Source organism: Callionymus lyra, chromosome 1, assembly GCF_982586985.1.
Source record: "Callionymus lyra chromosome 1, fCalLyr1.hap1.1, whole genome shotgun sequence".
NCBI classification, from domain to species: domain Eukaryota; kingdom Metazoa; phylum Chordata; class Actinopteri; order Syngnathiformes; family Callionymidae; genus Callionymus; species Callionymus lyra.
Window position 1 is genome coordinate 30,272,858 of NC_141818.1, and position 18,895 is coordinate 30,291,752.

At 40.3% G+C, this 18,895-nt stretch overlaps 2 protein-coding genes across 3 annotated transcripts; both read left to right on the plus strand.

The window, feature by feature from the left end:
• The first annotated feature begins 171 nt into the window (after positions 1 to 171).
• On the plus strand, positions 172 to 7,898 carry LOC148088888 (E3 ubiquitin/ISG15 ligase TRIM25-like). Its single transcript, XM_087800926.1, has 10 exons — positions 172 to 310; positions 1,143 to 1,740; positions 1,899 to 1,994; positions 2,330 to 2,563; positions 2,677 to 2,845; positions 2,922 to 2,972; positions 3,042 to 3,095; positions 3,663 to 3,797; positions 3,863 to 3,913; positions 3,978 to 7,898. Exons 2-10 carry the CDS (start codon positions 1,150 to 1,152, stop codon positions 4,505 to 4,507), a joined length of 1,911 nt encoding a protein of 636 aa, XP_087657052.1. The 5' UTR covers positions 172 to 310; positions 1,143 to 1,149; the 3' UTR covers positions 4,508 to 7,898.
• Positions 7,899 to 9,143: 1,245 nt separating this feature from the next.
• Positions 9,144 to 16,443, plus strand: LOC148088889 (E3 ubiquitin/ISG15 ligase TRIM25-like). Of its 2 annotated transcripts, none has more exons than XM_087800936.1 (10): positions 9,144 to 9,283; positions 10,115 to 10,712; positions 10,871 to 10,966; positions 11,301 to 11,534; positions 11,648 to 11,816; positions 11,894 to 11,944; positions 12,014 to 12,067; positions 12,637 to 12,771; positions 12,837 to 12,887; positions 12,952 to 16,443. In XM_087800936.1, exons 2-10 carry the CDS (start codon positions 10,122 to 10,124, stop codon positions 13,479 to 13,481), a joined length of 1,911 nt encoding a protein of 636 aa, XP_087657062.1. In that variant the 5' UTR covers positions 9,144 to 9,283; positions 10,115 to 10,121; the 3' UTR covers positions 13,482 to 16,443. The 2 variants fall into 2 exon arrangements, with proteins under 2 accessions (XP_087657062.1, XP_087657071.1); XM_087800945.1 differs by having other exon boundaries at positions 12,640 to 12,771.
• Positions 16,444 to 18,895: the final 2,452 nt, after the last annotated feature.

An 18,895-nucleotide genomic window follows, 5' to 3' on the forward strand; every position in this document is an offset into this window, starting at 1 on the left:
AATTCAGTTTAATTAATGGAGATATCTGGATCCATTCGCGAAAATTAACTATTACATGTTTCTATTACTTTTAAAGAGCTCCGTGTGTTTACGTCATGTATGACACTGCTGGATAAGGTGCTGCCGTATTAAGCAAAGTATGCGCGCACGACACATTTAGCGAACTCTGACTGGGTGCGGACTTGAATCACTAAACTATTTCCTAGGAGTGTTTATTAATGTGTGTACCAGGAAGTTGACTCTAGTGTCAGTGTCAGAGTCGGAAAGTTGCGCTCCAGAAGAATCTTCGACTAGCCTGTGTCAAGAGAAGGTAACGTTACATTTTATTCGAGTTTTTCGAAAATGATTTGTTGTTGTGTCTCATATGGAACTTAATAAAGAGTTGAGTTACAACATCGTACTTATATATAATATCTGGATATCCACGTATCTTCTGCTTGGATGATCGTGTTTATTTGTTTGACTTACACTTCTCAGTATACATTTATAAATACATAAGATTACATGTTACAAGGCTACCGTTCACTTTCAGTTTCGTTTCCACAATAACGTGTTCTGCCGCTTGGTATCACTGGGTGGCAGCAAAACGTTTTTTTTGTTCTTGGATCATTTGCATTTTTACAATTTTTTCAAGTACACAGCATGACCTGAAATTAAATGTAAGACAAAAAAAAAACACATTACTAGGACAGAGCATACAATTCTCTTGGAAAAAAAATGGGAAATATAGACTATTAAACATCTCTCTTCAAATGAAATAGTTTCTGATACTTGATGTCAACAATATACAAAGCAATTTCTAGTCTCCATTGATATGATCTATCTATCCATCATATATTATAGACAAATATAAATTACTTACTTACTCAGGGACTCATTTATTCCTCGTGCTAACAGGCATTTTATAATTCTGAATTTGGGGGGAGGAGTGAAAGTATGATGTATTCAATTCTATGTTCATCTTTGTATAATCTGTTCTTTATACTTGTAATTTTTTTTGCACTTTGTTCTTGTTTTTATGATTTCTCCTCTTAACTGGTACCCAATTCCCTGAAGGAGATCTCCAGAGGGATTAACAAAGTCAATCTATTCTAATCTAATCTGATATGATTCTCTGTCCAACACATTTGTTTGAATCTTAGCCTCATCATGTCCGATCCTCCATCCCTCCTGAGTTTGAAAGATGACCTGACTTGCAGCATCTGTCTCTGCGCCTTTGACTACCCGGTTACGATCCCGTGTGGGCACAATTTCTGCCTATGCTGCCTGGAGGCCAGCTGGAAGGACTCCTACAGCTGCCCACAGTGTCGGACGGTCTTCGCGACCAAGCCCGAGCTGAAGAAGAACACGACGCTCTGCAACGTCGTGGAGAGCTTCAAGGTTCGCTCGCCCGAGAGCTTCGACCCTCCCGAGGTGAGGCTGAAGGCCGCAGAGGAAGAGACGAAGGTTGTGGTGCTCTGTGACTCGTGTATGGAGGCTCCGGCGTCTCACACCTGCCTCACCTGCATGGCCTCCTACTGTGAGGATCATCTGCGGCCTCATCGGGAGAATCCAGTCTTTAAGGTCCACCAGCTGAGCCACCCCATCCAGGATCTATTGGGGCGGATCTGCAAGGACCACCACAAGGTGGTGGACTCCTTCTGCCCCCAGCACGGTCGCCTCATCTGCACCGTCTGCCAGCAGCAGGTCCACGGCATGTGCAACCTTAGATCTCTGGATCAGCAGAAGAAAGCTCTAGAGGTGCTACACATTCATTTTCTAAACATAACAGAAAATAGCTCTTGGAAAATAAGTGAATAAAAATTGTAGATCCTTCTTATTTTACTTGATTTTAAACTACTTTTAATCTGAGTTTATGGAATGGTCTGTCAGATAACTTCTACATGTGCTCTGTCCAGTCTGACCTGTTGCAAAAGTGTCAGGTGCTTGATGGGAAGATGCTGAAGAACGAAGCTGTCCTAAACCAGACAAAGGACATGCAGAGCACTCTGAAGGTAAAACATCCACGTGTTCAAAGCTGTCTCAGGAGAATTCAATAACAGTGTCATTTACTTTGCAACATGTTTCTTCAACTTGAACTAGGGATGAAGTTCCATCATTTTTGCAGAGCTCAATAGATCTTGGCTTCAATTGTGGGAAAGGTTTCATTGACATATTGGCTCAATACCAAAACATTTACAACAAAAAGCACCATCTAGTGGACCGTAAATAAGAGTTATGCTACACAAAAATTAATCTGACTATAATAACTACTATTGACCTGATAAAACTAGTCATATTTCAAAGTTCTTCTAGTCTTATTGTCATTTGTTCATTTCTTTTTACCCAGAATTCCGCAGCGATCTATAAACGGGCACTAGCTGCCGAGTATGGTTGTATTCGGGAATTGTTGGTCCAGGAGGAGCTTGAGGCCCAGAGTTCTTTGGACAAAGAGTTGGAGACGGCTCAGAACAAACTCGAGAATCTAAACAAGAAGTTCAACGAGAACATCCACACCATGAAGCAATCCAAACAAGACATCAGCGAAATGCTGAGTCAGTCGCACACGCTCGCCTTTCTTCAGGTGAGCGGCTGAGGGCGGATGTGTGGTACTTTTGAAACAGCGTTGCTCAGTAAATGAGCCTCTAAAACTTGCCTTTTTGATAAATCAGATTGATTTTTTCCTTCTTCCAATAGACCAGCTTTGACCTGCCAAAAGTGGCGACCTTTGACCCCCATACTCCTCGAATCAGCCTGGAAAGCAAAAGAGTGGTCGCTGCTCAGGGTTTTGCCGAGCACCTGAAGGAATATCTCAATGGGATACTTCGTGTTCCGCTGGCGGACAGGATGATTATGTTGAAAAAGGGCAAGTAACTTTTTTCTGAAACCTGGAATTCAAATTTACAGTTGATTGACCTGAGATTTACCCCCTCATACATTAGAGTTTACAAGCATTCAGGGAGCTTCTGGGTTCACTGCGAGGCACGAATCTGGTATGTCAGACTTACAGCTAAAAAATGCTTCACTGGTTGATGTTGATTTATTTAATTTTGCCGCACAAGGTGCCCAAGTTCCGTCTTCACCTCAAGGCCCAGAGGTTCAAAGGAAACCCAAGAGTAAGAAACGTTTTTTATTTGACTCTAAATCACCTGTTTTAAACTCCATGGTTATTTTGTATGTTCTCTTATTTCATCATTTGTGTTCTGTACTCACACCACCAAACATTTCCATGTTTTGTTTACGACACTGGCAATAAAAGTTTCTGATTCTGGTTGTTGTGAAGAACTAACAACACAAACAGGATGTTGGCTACTTGAACACTATGACATGTGTAGACTTCCACAGGGGTTTTGTTGATTTTTGAAAGACAAAATGTGCCAAAGGTGGGAAAGTAGGGAAGGACTACAACTTTTTTATTTTGAAAGTGACCATACTGTTGATCTATTCCATAATTACTGTAAATAAATGGAAAGTGATATTTGCTTATTTTTAGAACATATATGAGAATATAGCCTATTCAAATGAACCCTTGTGTTATCTCACGTCTTTACGGGAATGTAAACAACCCGAACACAAGGGATACCTCAAACACATTTGTTTTTGTGCCTCCGGGTCACCTTGACCCTGATAATCCCTTCCATTGCTTTGATGACCTTTTTAAAACTATTCCCATTCCCCTTCAGAAGGCCCAAAAAAGAGCACCTCGGGCAATATGGGGAGCAAAAGTTTAAACCGTTCAATGGAAAAGCTGCAGGACTTTGGAACTTATAAGGAAGGTCCACACCATCCTCACAGTCCCGGAAGCGTAGAGCCAAATGGTACAGATACATTTTTGTAAACTGGAAATTAAATTGTTTGACGTTGTTCTCTCCTTTTTTTTCAGTGGAATCTCTGTTCGAGAGACAGTTTGAAAAGCGTTCCGATCTCCTGAAGTGTAAGTGGTGGTTGACGTTTGTTTAGAAAACACTATAGTGATTGTTTTCACTTGTTTCCCACAGTCGGTACAATCCTCACTTTTGATCCCAGGACGGCCAACACACGCATCATCCTGAGCGAGAACCTGACCAAGGCGTCCATGTCAAAGGAGCCGGTTCACCTCCCTGATACCCCAGAGCGTTTTGCCGTTTGCTCCCAGGTGCTCACTTCGAAGGGTTTTTCTAGAGGGCGCCATTACTGGGAGGTGCAGCTTAGCAACAACAACTTCATTGGAATAGGCTTGGCTTATGGGAGCATGAACCGCAAAGGGCCGACCAGTCGACTGGGCCGTAACAGCCAGTCTTGGTGTGTGGAGTGGTTCAACGTGAAGCTGTCTGCTTGGCACGACAACACTGAGAAGATTCTAGTCAATTCTAACCCTAAGCGTGTGGGGGTGCTGGTCGATTGCGAAGAAGGAACGGCTACGTTTTACAATGTGGCCGACAGAGCTTATCCCTTCCATTGCTTTGTGTTTCCTTTCACTGAAACAGTGTATCCAGCGATCTGGATTTTCTCCAGTAACTCGTCTGTCTCACTGTGCAAGCTGCACTGAGCGACTGATACCTTAACAACCTGGTTCAATCTGAACTCAACGACCCCGGCATCCTTATTTTGAATGTGTTTTCTGTGATCCGACCTTCTTTTATTACACCAACCCCTCTTTTATAAGCAGTCCTAAGATCCCCAATGACTACATTCAGAGCTGCGTTTCAATACTCAATTTACTCGCCCACTTTCCCTCAGTCCCGCCCCCCGCAATCTTAAGGGTCGTTCCAATTGTCAGAACAGCTGAAGTGAACTTCGAAATATCCCCCCTTTCGGGGCGGAGAGATCGAGTGAGCACCGAAGCCCCCTTGAGAGCTGTATATTACCCACAATGTACTGCAGTGGTGCGCGAAAAAATTGGTGAAATTCATATAAAATGCTAGAAAATATACCAGAATAATTCCACATTTACAAACTTCAACTAAGTAATGTTTATAAACACCAAGACTAAATGTCATCAAAACCGAACAATCTCTCCACACTTTATAGTTCGTCATTCTGTCAACCTTTTAGTAATTTACTGAATTAAAGGCCACAATAGAAAAAAACTAAATATGTTTTATCCAAATAGGCTATTTATCTTTTATATTTTCATGCGGTCTGTATATATTTGATTATATTGCTTGTTATCTAAATCATGGAATACAGGGCTACTCCATCGACCTGTGGATGATCCATGATATTCTGGTTCGACGGCAGTTGAGTTTTATTTACCGTTTCCAATCCCCATCACAAACTTACTCTCCACTCTCCTCCATGTGACTCATGGGTTTAGAGTTTAGGGCAAGTGGGCGAGGGCACGCAGCCCAGGTTTCCCCTGCCCTAAATTCTGCATTCACTTCCTCGTACGTCATCCACACAGGACCGTCTGGTTGGATTGAGAAGTTGATGGATGGTTTGCCACCAATTGGATGCTCATCCAGACTCCAGTTGCAAGATATGCCACATCCGTTGAGGGTGCTGTCATGGCAGCCGTCCAGCTGGATGGGCAGACTGAGTTGGCGAGTGTAGATTGGCTGTGGGTCGGCTGGTACTGGGTATAAAACCAGTTGAACCAGTGTGTTTGGCTTTGGACCATCTTATTCAGGGAAGGGTCTGAGGTCTCGCACAGTCCCACATACTGTATCCAGCCTTACACCCCAGTGTGGGCTCTGAGGTCTGTGGATCAGAATCTACTGTTGGTTCCTGAACACGGTTCAGGACCAGAGGAGAGAAATCCTTCCAGGATGTTGCTCCTAAGCTTTGGAACGATCTTCCTCCATCTGTGTTTGATGGATCTACTGACTCCTTCAAGAAACATCTGAAGACACCTTTATTCGCTTTGTGACCCTGGTTTCGAAAAGTGCTCTACAAATATTATTTACTTACAACTTCTATGACTCGGATGGCGAGCAGCTCAAAGGGGTTCTGATCTTGATCTAGGTCAGCGACATTGGTGGAAACCTGGCGAAGGTGTGAACAAACTTTCACACCGATGAGTTCTAAAGCGGGTACCCATCAATTCCCAGGTCCATTGCAGGGTTGAAGAAAAAGCTTGAGTACTTAAGATAGATTCTTTTTGTATTTAATTTCAGACTTTTTCAAAAAAATCTCGAGAAAAACACATCGGTAAACAGAAAACACATTCAATTTGTCTTTTAACCTGAAAAATGTTTTTTTTGGCAAATATCTCAGCCGCCAAAGGTGATCAAAGGTTCACAAGACAGGTGGTTCATCTGTCCGTCGTGTCTACAGTTGATTTGTACGATACAGGCAGAGTCGTTATTAAGATAACTTGTCTCAGTCTTGGACGAGGCAACTGTATAACGTACCATATGTCGCACGTGACTTTGGCATCATCTTGTCGCCATCTTGTTGCTCTTGTGAAAAGCACAATTATTATTAGCTAATTACAATCGGCTAAAAACATCGGCTCCAGCAGCGCAAGTCACAATTATTATTAGCTAATTACTATTAGCTAATGGGCGACTTAAAAATACTTCCTGCTCATACTGTTGGGCTGGAGAGAGCAAAACGTTTGGTTTTGCTGCCAGATAAGCTTCTCCTTCATCCAGGTCATGGTTATCCAAGTGGTTTGAAAGGTCGTCAACTGGACTCTGTAGAGTTGTAAGAAGACGATTCACCTTTTATCCGAGAGGTTCCTTCAGCTCCAAATAAGGCTTAGGAGCCGGTATATCCTGGCAGGGGCAGGAACAGAAAACAGTTGGCAGGGGTGCGTGTTTGGTTCTGATATGAACTAAAATTCTTTGAATAACGTTTTTGTCTTTTAGATGCAGTTTTAGATAGTGAAGGTGATACTTGATCAGGCAGGACACTGAAGTACTGGTTGCACCACAGGTTTCCTTCCATGTTCCTCTCTTTTACTACTGCAGTTCACGTCTGACAACTGGTTTTCTCTTGTTTATCGGTCTTTACAAACACGCCTAACATAATGTGTGTGTTGTCCAGGCTAGAAGATAACCAGTCAAGGGGGTACAGCTCAACAACAAGAGTCCTCGTCAGAGTTTAACGGGGGGTATCTGTTGATGTTGAGTAAATCATGTATCCATGTTACTGTATCTGACGGCCAATTGTTGTCGGGAAACATGCTCGAGTCTACATACTTGAGTAAACATGGATAAAAGACAATTCCTAATAAGAACTCAGCAAAGATGGCTGTGAACCTGGAGTTTTCCGACTTTTAGGTTGTATAATTGAAGCACTTTTGTCTCAGAACTAGGTGGTCACGCTGTAGCTTGAAGGTTGCGAGTTAGAACCAGTCAGAGCCAAGTTTTTATTTTTAAATACTGCTGCTCTGATCCACCATTTGACTCTCCACTAAAATAAGACCCGTCGCAAGCAGATGGATGGTCTGTCGTTCATTTATCTGAAAAACATCGGCTCCAGCAGCGCAAGTCACTCGAGGTTTGAACGCATCACTTTAGGTTCAGCTGGTGCACTGCGTTGCGGCCTCCTGCCGCCCGAACAAAGACCCCAAGCCTGGTGTGGGGCAGTCATGGTCGGTCGATTATAAACCTTCAGCGACAACTGCGTCACTTCGGTCATATGTTATGCTTTCGCATAAAAAGGTTTCAGGCTCTGAATTGAAACTGTATCCAGTTTTTCTTAAGATTGTATCTCTTTTTTGTCCGTTTGTTTCTATATTAATACTAATAACATACCATGATACCATAATACAAAATACTGTTAAGTGGTAAAATAATGAATCAAGTCTGCATGATATTTTCTTGGGTTAGTAATTATATATATATATATATATATATATATATATACAGTATATATATATATACATTATTATTTTGTTTTTGCTTTAAATGTTTGGTTGCTGGGATCAGGGTGAAAAAAAAAATTCTAACACATATCCAGAAATCATTTGAATAAATATATTGAAAAATGAACTCTTGCTTCTTTTGTTTTTTAGAACAAAAAAAAAACACAAAACTTTTATGACAAAAATATTTTTGGGAATGTCGTCAATAAATCCACTCCTTACATTCAGTACAGTCAGAATCTCAGTTCGCCAGCAAAAGGATACAAACACATTTTTGGAATAATTTAATCTCACAGACACGTCTTTGTCACAAGTGTTACAGACATTTGCAATACATGTTGTCGCACGATACAATAAATAAGGTGTTGTTCTTTAAACAAACTTTTGTGTCAACCTCTTCGGGTTTTATCAAACATTATTGAACCAGATTCATATAATTAAGTTTAACTTAAAGCAGCTCTATGCGATTTTTAGTCGAGCGACGCCAGTGGACTAAAGTGGTATTGTTTATCCCGACGGGTGACCACATGTTTCATGAAGAAATCCAGATTTTTAAATGAATTAAACCCTCATTAAAAACTTTTTATAAAATTTAGTAAAGATATTTTTAAGTAAAGCACTTTTCTTTTCAACCTCCAATTGTGATAATTTTTAAAGTCTTAGATTTAAAATATCCCTAGTTTTGCATGGCTGAAATTCATGTAGACTGTAGTAGACTAACTGAGGAATAGACCTTAGGAAGTTTCATGAAATTCTATTGTGTACTTTCAGAATAAATGCCCTTTAAATGTACTCATATTCATATTAATGTATGCTGTTTTCAAATATTTGTGTGAAGAAAATACCACTAGTTTGGCATGGCTGAAATGTACCTACATGAACTACCTGAAGAATAGACTCAAGAGATTTCATGAGATTCTATTGTGTACAAAATAAAGGTAATCCAAAATGCTCATATATACAGCAATATTTGATTGTGCTCTTAATAAAGTGTTCATTAGTTTTAGTTCGGCAGATATTGACTAATAGTATCATAGTATCATCTCATAGTATCTTCAGGTAGTCCACTTCAGTCTACATACATTTCAGCCATGCCAAACTAGTGGTAATTTCTCTAAACATTTAAAAACATACACATTTATAGGAACGTTTTCAAAGTTTTAAAACTCTTAAAACTATTTGATAAAATATTTGAAAAAGTTAATTAAATTAAATTAATGTAAATATCTGGATCCATTCTCGAAAATTAACTATTACATGTTTCTATTACTTTTAAAGAGCTCCGTGTGTTTACGTCATGTATGACACTGCTGGATAAGGTGCTGCCGTATTAAGCAAAGTATGCGCGCACGACACATTTATCGAACTCTGACTGGGTGCGGGCTTGAGTCACTTAACTATTTCCTAGGAGTGTGTATTAATGTGTGTACCAGGAAGTTGACTCTAGTGTCAGTGTCAGAGTCGGAAAGTTGCGCTCCAGAAGAATCTTCGACTAGCCTGTGTCAAGAGAAGGTAACGTTACATTTTATTCGAGTTTTTCGAAAATGATTTGTTGTTGTGTCTCATATGGAACTTAATAAAGAGTTGAGTTACAACATCGTACTTATATATAATATCTGGATATCCACGTATCTTCTGCTTGGATGATCGTGTTTATTTGTTTGACTTACACTTCTCAGTATACATTTATAAATACATAAGATTACATGTTACAAGGCTACCGTTAACTTTCAGTTTCGTTTCCACAATAACGTGTTCTGCCGCTTGGTATCACTGGGTGGCAGCAAAACGTTTTTTTTGTTCTTGGATCATTTTCATTTTTACATTTTTTTCAAGTACACAGCATGACCTGAAATTAAATGTAAGACAAAAAAAAAACACATTACTAGGACGGAGCATGCAATTCTCTTGGAAAAAAATAGGAAATATAGACTATTAAACATCTCTCTTCAAATGAAATAGTTTCTGATACTTGATGTCAACAATATGCAAAGCAATTTCTAGTCTCCATTGATATGATCTATCTATCCATCATATATTATAGACAAATATAAATTACTTACTTACTCAGGGACTCATTTATTCCTCGTGCTAACAGGCTTTTTATAATTCTGAATTTGGGGGGAGGAGTGAAAGTATGATGTATTCAATTCTATGTTCATCTTTGTATAATCTGTTCTTTATACTTGTAATTTTTTTTGCACTTTGTTCTTGTTTTTATGATTTCTCCTCTTAACTGGTACCCAATTCCCTGAAGGAGATCTCCAGAGGGATTAACAAAGTCAATCTATTCTAATCTAATCTGATATGATTCTCTGTCCAACACATTTGTTTGATTCTCAGCCTCATCATGTCCGATCCTCCATCCCTCCTGAGTTTGAAAGATGACCTGACTTGCAGCATCTGTCTCTGCGCCTTTGACTACCCGGTTACGATCCCGTGTGGGCACAATTTCTGCCTATGCTGCCTGGAGGCCACCTGGAAGGACTCCTACAGCTGCCCACAGTGTCGGACGGTCTTCGCGACCAAGCCCGAGCTGAAGAAGAACACGACGCTCTGCAACGTCGTGGAGAGCTTCAAGGTTCGCTCGCCCGAGAGCTTTGACCCTCCCGAGGTGAGGCTGAAGGCCGCAGAGGAAGAGACAAAGGTTGTGGTGCTCTGTGACTCGTGCATGGAGGCTCCGGCGTCTCACACCTGCCTCACCTGCATGGCCTCCTACTGTGAGGATCATCTGCGGCCTCATCGGGAGAATCCAGTCTTTAAGGTCCACCAGCTGAGCCACCCCATCCAGGATCTATTGGGGCGGATCTGCAAGGACCACCACAAGGTGGTGGACTCCTTCTGCCCCCAGCACGGTCGCCTCATCTGCACCGTCTGCCAGCAGCAGGTCCACGGCATGTGCAACCTTAGATCTCTGGATCAGCAGAAGAAAGCTCTAGAGGTGCTACACATTCATTTTCTAAACATAACAGAAAATAGCTCTTGGAAAATAAGTGAATAAAAATTGTAGATCCTTCTTATTTTACTTGATTTTAAACTACTTTTAATCTGAGTTTATGGAATGGTCTGTCAGATAACTTCTACATGTGCTCTGTACAGTCTGACCTGCTGCAAAAGTGTCAGGTGCTTGATGGGAAGATGCTGAAGAACGAAGCTGTCCTAAACCAGACAAAGGACATGCAGAGCACTCTGAAGGTAAAACATCCACGTGTTCAAAGCTGTCTCAGGAGAATTCAATAACAGTGTCATTTACTTTGTAACATGTTTCTTCAACTTGAACTAGGGATGAAGTTCCATCATTTTGCAGAGCTCAATAGATTTTGGCTTCAATTGTGGGAAAGGTTTCATTGACATATTGGCTCAATACCAAAACATTTACAACAAAAAGCACCATCTAGTGGACCGTAAATAAGAGTTATGCTACACAAAAATTAATCTGACTATAATAACTACTATTGACCTGATAAAACTAGTCATATTTCAAAGTTCTTCTAGTCTTATTGTCATTTGTTCATTTCTTTTTACCCAGAATTCCGCAGCGATCTATAAACGGGCACTAGCTGCCGAGTATGGTTGTATTCGGGAATTGTTGGTCCAGGAGGAGCTTGAGGCCCAGAGTTCTTTGGACAAAGAGTTGGAGACGGCTCAGAACAAACTCGAGAATCTAAACAAGAAGTTCAACGAGAACATCCACACCATGAAGCAATCCAAACAAGACATCAGCGAAATGCTGAGTCAGTCGCACACGCTCGCCTTTCTTCAGGTGAGCGGCTGAGGGCGGATGTGTGGTACTTTTGAAACAGCGTTGCTTGGTAAATGAGCCTCTAAAACTTGCCTTTTTGATAAATCAGATTGTTTTTTTCCTTCTTCCAATAGACCAGCTTTGACCTGCCAAAAGTGGTGACCTTTGACCCCCATACTCCTCGAATCAGCCTGGAAAGCAAAAGAGTGGTCGCTGCTCAGGGTTTTGCCGAGCACCTGAAGGAATATCTCAATGGGATACTTCGTGTTCCGCTGGCGGACAGGATGATTATGTTGAAAAAGGGCAAGTAACTTTTTTTCTGAAACCTGGAGTTCAAATTTACAGTTGATTGACCTGAGATTTACCCCCTCATACATTAGAGTTTACAAGCATTCAGGGAGCTTCTGGGTTCACTGCGAGGCACGAATCTGGTATGTCAGACTTACAGTTAAAAAATGCTTCACTGGTTGATGTTGATTTATTTTCTTTTGCCGCACAAGGTGCCCAAGTTCCGTCTTCACCTCAAGGCCCAGAGGTTCAGAGGAAACCCAAGAGTGAGAAACTGTTTTTATTTGACTCTAAATCACCTGTTTTAAGCTCCATGGTTAATTTGTATGTTCTCTTATTTCATCATTTGTGTTCTGTACTCACACCACCAAACATTTCCATGTTTTGTTTACGACACTGGCAATAAAAGTTTCTGATTCTGGTTGTTGTGAAGAACTAACAACACAAACAGGATGTTTGCTACTTGAACATGACATGACATGTGTAGACTTCCACAGGGGTTTTGTTGATTTTTGAAAGACAATATGTACCAAAGGTGGGAAAGTAGGGAAGGACTACAACTTTTTTATTTTGAAAGTGACCCTACTGTTGATCTATTCCATAATTACTGTAAATAAATGGAAAGTGATATTTGCTTATTTTTAGAACATATATGAGAATATAGCCTATTCAAATGAACCCTTGTGTTATCGCACGTCTTTACGGGAATGTAAACAACCCGAACAAGAGGGATACCTCAAACACATTTGTTTTCGTGCCTCCGGTTCAACTTGACCCTGATAATCCCTTCCATTGCTTTGATGACCTTTTTAAAACTATTCCCATTCCCCTTCAGAAGGCCAAAAAAATAGCACCTTGGGCAATATGGGGAGCAAAAGTTTAAGCCGTTCACTGGAAAGGCTGCAGGACTTTGGAACTTATAAGGAAGGTCCACACCATCCTCACAGTCCCGGAAGCGTAGAGCCAAATGGTACAGATACATTTTTGTAAACTGGAAATTAAATTGTTTGACGTTGTTCTCTCCTTTTTTTTCAGTGGAATCTCTGTTCGGGAGACAGTTTGAAAACCGTTCCGATCTCCTGAAGTGTAAGTGGTGGTTGACGTTTGTTTAGAAAACACTATAGTGATTGTTTTCACTTGTTTCCCACAGTCGGTACAATCCTCACTTTTGATCCCAGGACGGCCAACACACGCATCATCCTGAGCGAGAACCTGACCAAGGCGTCCATGTCAAAGGAGCCGATTCACCTCCCTGATACCCCAGAGCGTTTTGCTGTTTGCTCCCAAGTGCTCACTTCGAAGGGTTTTTCTAGAGGGCGCCATTACTGGGAGGTGCAGCTTAGCAACAACAACTTCATTGGAATAGGCTTGGCTTATGGGAGCATGAACCGCAAAGGGCCGACCAGTCGACTGGGCCGTAACAGCCAGTCTTGGTGTGTGGAGTGGTTCAACGTGAAGCTGTCTGCTTGGCACGACAGCAGTGAGAAGATTCTGGTCAATTCTAACCCTAAGCGTGTGGGGGTGCTGGTCGATTGCGAGGAAGGAACGGCTACGTTTTACAATGTGGCCGAGAGAGCTTATCCCTTCCATTGCTTTGTGTTTCCTTTCACTGAAACAGTGTATCCAGCGATCTGGATTTTCTCCAGTAACTCGTCTGTCTCACTGTGCAAGCTGCACTGAGCGACTGATACCTTAACAACCTGGTTCAATCTGAACTCAACGACCCCGGCATCCTTATTTTAAATGTGTTTTCTGTGATCCGACCTTCTTTTATTACACCAACCCCTCTTTTATAAGCATTCATGCAGAGCTGCGTTTCAATACTCAATTTACTCGCCCACTTTCCCTCAGCCCCGCCCCCAGCAATCTTAAGGGTCATTCCAATTGTCAGATCAGCTGAAGTGAACTTCGAAATATCCCCCCTTTCGGGGCGGAGAGATCGAGGGAGCACCGAAGCCCCCTTGAGAGCTGTATATTACCCACAATGTACTGCAGTGGTGCGCGAAAAAATTGGTGAAATTCATATAAAATGCTAGAAAATATACCAGAATAATTCCACATTCACAAACTTCAACTAAGTAATGTTTATAAACACCAAGACTAAATGTCATCGAAACTGAACAATCTCTCCACACTTTATAGTTTGTCATTCTGTCAACCTTTTAGTAATTTAATGAAATAAAGGCCACAATAGAAAAAAACTAAATATGTTGTATCCAAATAGGCTATTTATCTTTTACATTTTCTTTTGGTCTGTATATATTTGATTATATTGCTTGTTATCTAAATCATGGAATACAGGGCTACTCCATCGACCTGTGGATGATCCATCATATTCTGGGCGACGGCAGTTGAGTTTTATTTACCGTTTCCAATCCCCATCACTCACTTACTCTCCACTCTCCTCTGTGTGACTCATTGGTTTGGGCAAGTGGCCCAGGTTTCCCCTGCCCTAAATTCTGCATTCACTTCCTTGTACGTCATCCACACAGGACCGTCTGGTTGGATTGAGAAGTCGATGGATGGTTTGCCACCAATTGGATGCTCATCCAGACTCCAGTTGAAAGATATTCCACATCCGTTGAGGGTGCTGTCATGGCAGCCGTCCAGCTGGATGGGCAGACTGAGTCGGCGAGTGTAGATTGGCTGTGGGTCGGCTGGTACTGGGTATAAAACCAGTTGAACCAGTGTGTTTGGCTTTGGACCATCTTATTCAGGGAAGGATCTGAGGTCTCGCACAGTCCCACATACTGTATCCAGCCTTACACCCCAGTGTGGGCTCTGAGATCTGTGGATCAGAATCTACTGATGGTTCCTGAACACGCTTCTGGACCAGAGGAGAGAAATCCTTCCAGGCTGTTGCTCCTAACCTTTGGAACGATCTTTCTATCTCTGTGTGTTTGATGGATCTACTGACTCCTTCAAGAAATATCTGAAGAAACCTTTATTTGCTTTTTGACCCTGGTTTAGAAAAGCGCTCTACAAATATTACTTACTTACAACTTCTATGACTCGGATGGCGAACAGCTCGAAGAGGTTCTGATCTTGATCTAGGTCAGCGCCATTGGTGGAAACCTGGCGAAGGTGTGAACAAACTGTGACACCGATGGGTTCTAAAGCGGGTACCTATTAATTCCCAGGTCCATTGCATGGTTGAAGAAAAATCTTGAGTACTTAAGATAGATTCTTTTTGGTATTTCATTTCAGACTTTTTCAAAAACCACTCGAGAAAAATACATCGGTAAACAGAAAACACATTCAATTCGTCTTTTAACCTGAAAAATGTTTTTTTTGCAAATATCGTAGCCAAAGGTTATCAAAGGTTCACAAGACAGGTGGTTCATCTGTCCGTCGTGTCTATAGTTGATTTGTACGATACAGGCAGAGTCGTTATTAAGATAACTTGTCTCAGTCTTGGACGAGGCAACTGTATAACGTACCATATGTCGCAAGTGACTTTGGCATCATCTTGGCGCCATCCTGTTGCTCTTTTGAGAAGACAATTATTATTAGCTAATTACTATTAGTTAATAGGAAACGACTTAAACATACTTCCTGCTCATATTGTTGGGCTGGAGAGAGCAAAAAGTTTGGTTTTGCTGCCCGAGAAGCTTCTCCTTCATCCAGGTCATGGTTATCAAGTGGTTTGAAAGGTCGTCAACTTGACTCTGTAGAGTTGTTAGAAGACGATTCACCTTTTATCCGAGAGGTTCCTTTAGCTCCAAATTAGGCTTAGGAGGCAGTATATCCTGGCAGGGGCAGGAACAGAGAACAGTTGGCAGGGGTGTGTGTTTGATTCTGATATGAACTAAAATTCTTTGAATAACGTTGTTGTCTTTTAGATGCAGTTTTAGATAGTGAAGGTGATACTTGATCAGGCAGGACACTGAAGTCCTGCTTGCACCACAGGTTTCCTTCCATGTTCCTCTCTTTTACTACTGCAGTTCACGTCTGACAACTGGTTTTCTCTTGTTTATCGGTCTTTACAAACACGCCTAACATAATGTGTGTGTTGTCCAGGCTAGAAGATAACCAGTCAAGGGGGTACAGCTTAACAACAAGAGTCCTTGTCAGAGTTTAACGGGGGGTATCTGTTGATGTTGAGTAAATCATGTATCCATGTTACTGTATCTGACGGCCAATTGTTGTCAGGAAACATGCTCGAGTCTACATACTTGAGTAAACATGGAAAAAAGACAATTCCTAATAAGAACTCAGCAAAGATGGCTGTGAACCTGGAGTTTTCCGACTTTTAGGTTGTACAATTGAAGCACTTTTGTCTCAGAACTAGGTGGTCACGCTGTAGCTTGAAGGTTGCGAATTTGATCCCAGTTCCAGATGTGCATGATTCACATGATTAATCTTAAGGGGAGTTAAGGGGGTTTCAGGGTCTGAATTGAAACTGTGTCCAGTTTTTCTTAAGATTTTATGTGTGGTAGCTAATGAATCAAGTCTGCATGATATGTTCTGTACTATCTTGGAATCTATTTTGTGTGGGTTAGTAATAATATATATATACTTTATTAATTTGTTTTTGCTTTAAATGTTTGGTTGCTGGGGTCAGGGTGAAAAAAAAAACTAAATATTGTAACACATATCCAGAAATGTGAAAAGAAATTGAATAAATATATTGAAAAATGAACTCTTGATTTTTTTTTTTTTAAAACAAACACAAACTTTTATGACAAAAATATTTTTGGGAATGTCGTCAATAAATCCACTTCTTACATTCAGTACAGTCAGAATCTCAGTTCGCCAGCAAAAGGATACAAACACATTTTTGGAATAATTTCCAAGTGTTACAGACATTTGCAATACAGGTTATTGCACGATACAATAAATAAGGTGTTGTTCTTAATACAAAATTTGTGTCAACCTCTTCGGGTTTTATCAAACATTATTGAACCAGATTCATATAATTAAGTTTAACTTAAAGCAGCTCTCTGCGATTTTGAGTCGAGCGAGCCAGTGGACTAAAATGGTATTGTTTATCCTGACGGGAGACCACATTTCCCATGAGCACTTGCTAAATGTCGCAAAAGTTTCCATGTCCCGGTTCGAAATATTCTGTTTCCAGACTTTCATTGTCTGAATGAAGGATGACACTGCTGAGGTAATGAATCAGATTGTGGATAATGAAATATGATATGATGGCTTTGTAAATAACATAACGTTAACATCCAATGACCAAAAGTTAATACGGACTGGACACGGACCTTAGAGTCTCAGGTTTCGACGCCACCATTTGAATGAAAGCAACACGCAAACTTGTTGTCCGCAGATGTTTTATTGAGGGTTCAGTTCCCCTGTTTCTCGACGACGCTGGTGTATTCCTCCAAGCTCACACAGTTGTCTCCGTCTTTGTCCAGGAGCTCCATCATCTGACCGAGGTCGATACATTGCAGGTGCTGGTGTGTTCCTGATGTTCTCAAACTTCCCAAAGCATGCAATGTATTAATTCCGTAAAGTTATAAAACATGCGCAATAATAAGGAGGTTTGCGCATTTGGTCTTTTTTTGTATTATTTATAACTACACATTTTAACATAACTTCTGTGTTCAAGGAGTTGTTTGTCCTATTCATTGAAAAAATAAATACCTTCTTCTGCATTATGTTTCAAGGTTTATATTCAGGAGCATTAAATAAATGGATATAAACCTAAATATTAAACTATTAAAAAACAACTTAAGTTCAATATTTGGATAAGTTTTGGTCAAATAGAAACATTCAAACACTAAATATGCAAAGTGATAAATCATTCACAAAGATTTGAATATGATCAGGAAGGATAAAAAACAGAAAAGAAAACGTGAAGAAAACGATTAAAAGTCTCTTACATCAGATAAAACATACGTTATTCATTGAAATGTTGTGGTAAACAAAGACAAAAGTACAAACATGAGTCAAAGCACCTGCCTGTAGTAAAGGCTGTGCACTCACCTGGGCTGATGTCTTCAGGTGTGAAGGCAGAAGGAACTGACGCTGCTCTTATATCTCCTCTGATGCTTCCGTCAACCAGTTTTGACGAGCAGCCACATCCCTGCCCTCCAGCAGACTCTCGTATGTATGGATGCTCTGTGATCATACGTGTGGAAGTGTTGATCCAGGCCCGTGTTAAATCAACCTTTTAGAAACATTATCTTGTCAGAAGTGCAAGCTTCATGTCATCTTTCACTACATGCATAAACCTTCTCTTTAAAAAAAAACTTAAATAATGAAAAAAAAACAAATACGTCCTAAAACAAGACCTAAACAGGTTGTATAAAGGATAATGAAAATTAATAGAAATATATATATATATATATATATATATATATATATATATATATTTTAACTGTTAAAAACGTTCTACATGAAGTGTTCAGATAGTTTCTCCCGTGAGGAAGGCGTAAAACAAGTAAACGTAACTGGTCCGGACCAGAAAAACCAGGTTCAAGAACTCTTTTTACCCGTCTGCTGTCTGGATTATGAATATTATTAAATTAAATGTAATGTATTTTTCAAATTAACTATTCATTTACTATTTATATGTCATTTCATTTTAATGTATTTTAATGGTATTTCTTAAATGATCTCTTGATTTCATTTATGTCATTTAATTATTTTATTCTGTAATGCCACCATTAAAAAAGTGACGTGTTGTGTTTGCAACGACGGCAATAAAAGTGATTTTGATTTTGATATGTGACCCTGAAACTAGGAGTCAGAGATTCAGTTTTAAAAATGCTCAGCTCTCTAATGGCTACAATTCAGAGGGTCCTTGTAACTTTTGGTCATTGGATTTTCTATTTAAGAGCAGATGTTAAAAACAGTGGTTATTCAAATTTCATTTAAAAAAACAAAAAACGAAAAACAAAATACATTCACACACTGCATTCTAAAACTTACAAAAATCGTGTATGTACTTTTAGTAGGTAAAAGGAGAATGAGGCCAAAACCTTCGGAGATGTTACGGATAAATTAGAGGAACTTGCGCTCGCGTCCAAGAGTCTACCAGATGTCACTGCTGCAATCACAATCCAGCACGTTATTTATTGTTTGAATCCAACCGGTCGATATTTAATTTGTGAGATAAACAAACAAACAAAAAAAAT

Coding starts and splice junctions, on each gene's coding strand:
- LOC148088888 (XM_087800926.1), top strand. CDS start 1,150: ATGTCCGATCCTCCATCCCTCCTGAGTTTGAAAGATGACCTGACTTGC. Junction 1,741..1,898: donor AGCAGAAGAAAGCTCTAGAG/GTGCTACACATT, acceptor TGCTCTGTCCAG/TCTGACCTGTTGCAAAAGTG. Junction 2,973..3,041: donor CACTGCGAGGCACGAATCTG/GTATGTCAGACT, acceptor TTGCCGCACAAG/GTGCCCAAGTTCCGTCTTCA.
- LOC148088889 (XM_087800936.1), top strand. CDS start 10,122: ATGTCCGATCCTCCATCCCTCCTGAGTTTGAAAGATGACCTGACTTGC. Junction 10,713..10,870: donor AGCAGAAGAAAGCTCTAGAG/GTGCTACACATT, acceptor TGCTCTGTACAG/TCTGACCTGCTGCAAAAGTG. Junction 10,967..11,300: donor ACATGCAGAGCACTCTGAAG/GTAAAACATCCA, acceptor CTTTTTACCCAG/AATTCCGCAGCGATCTATAA.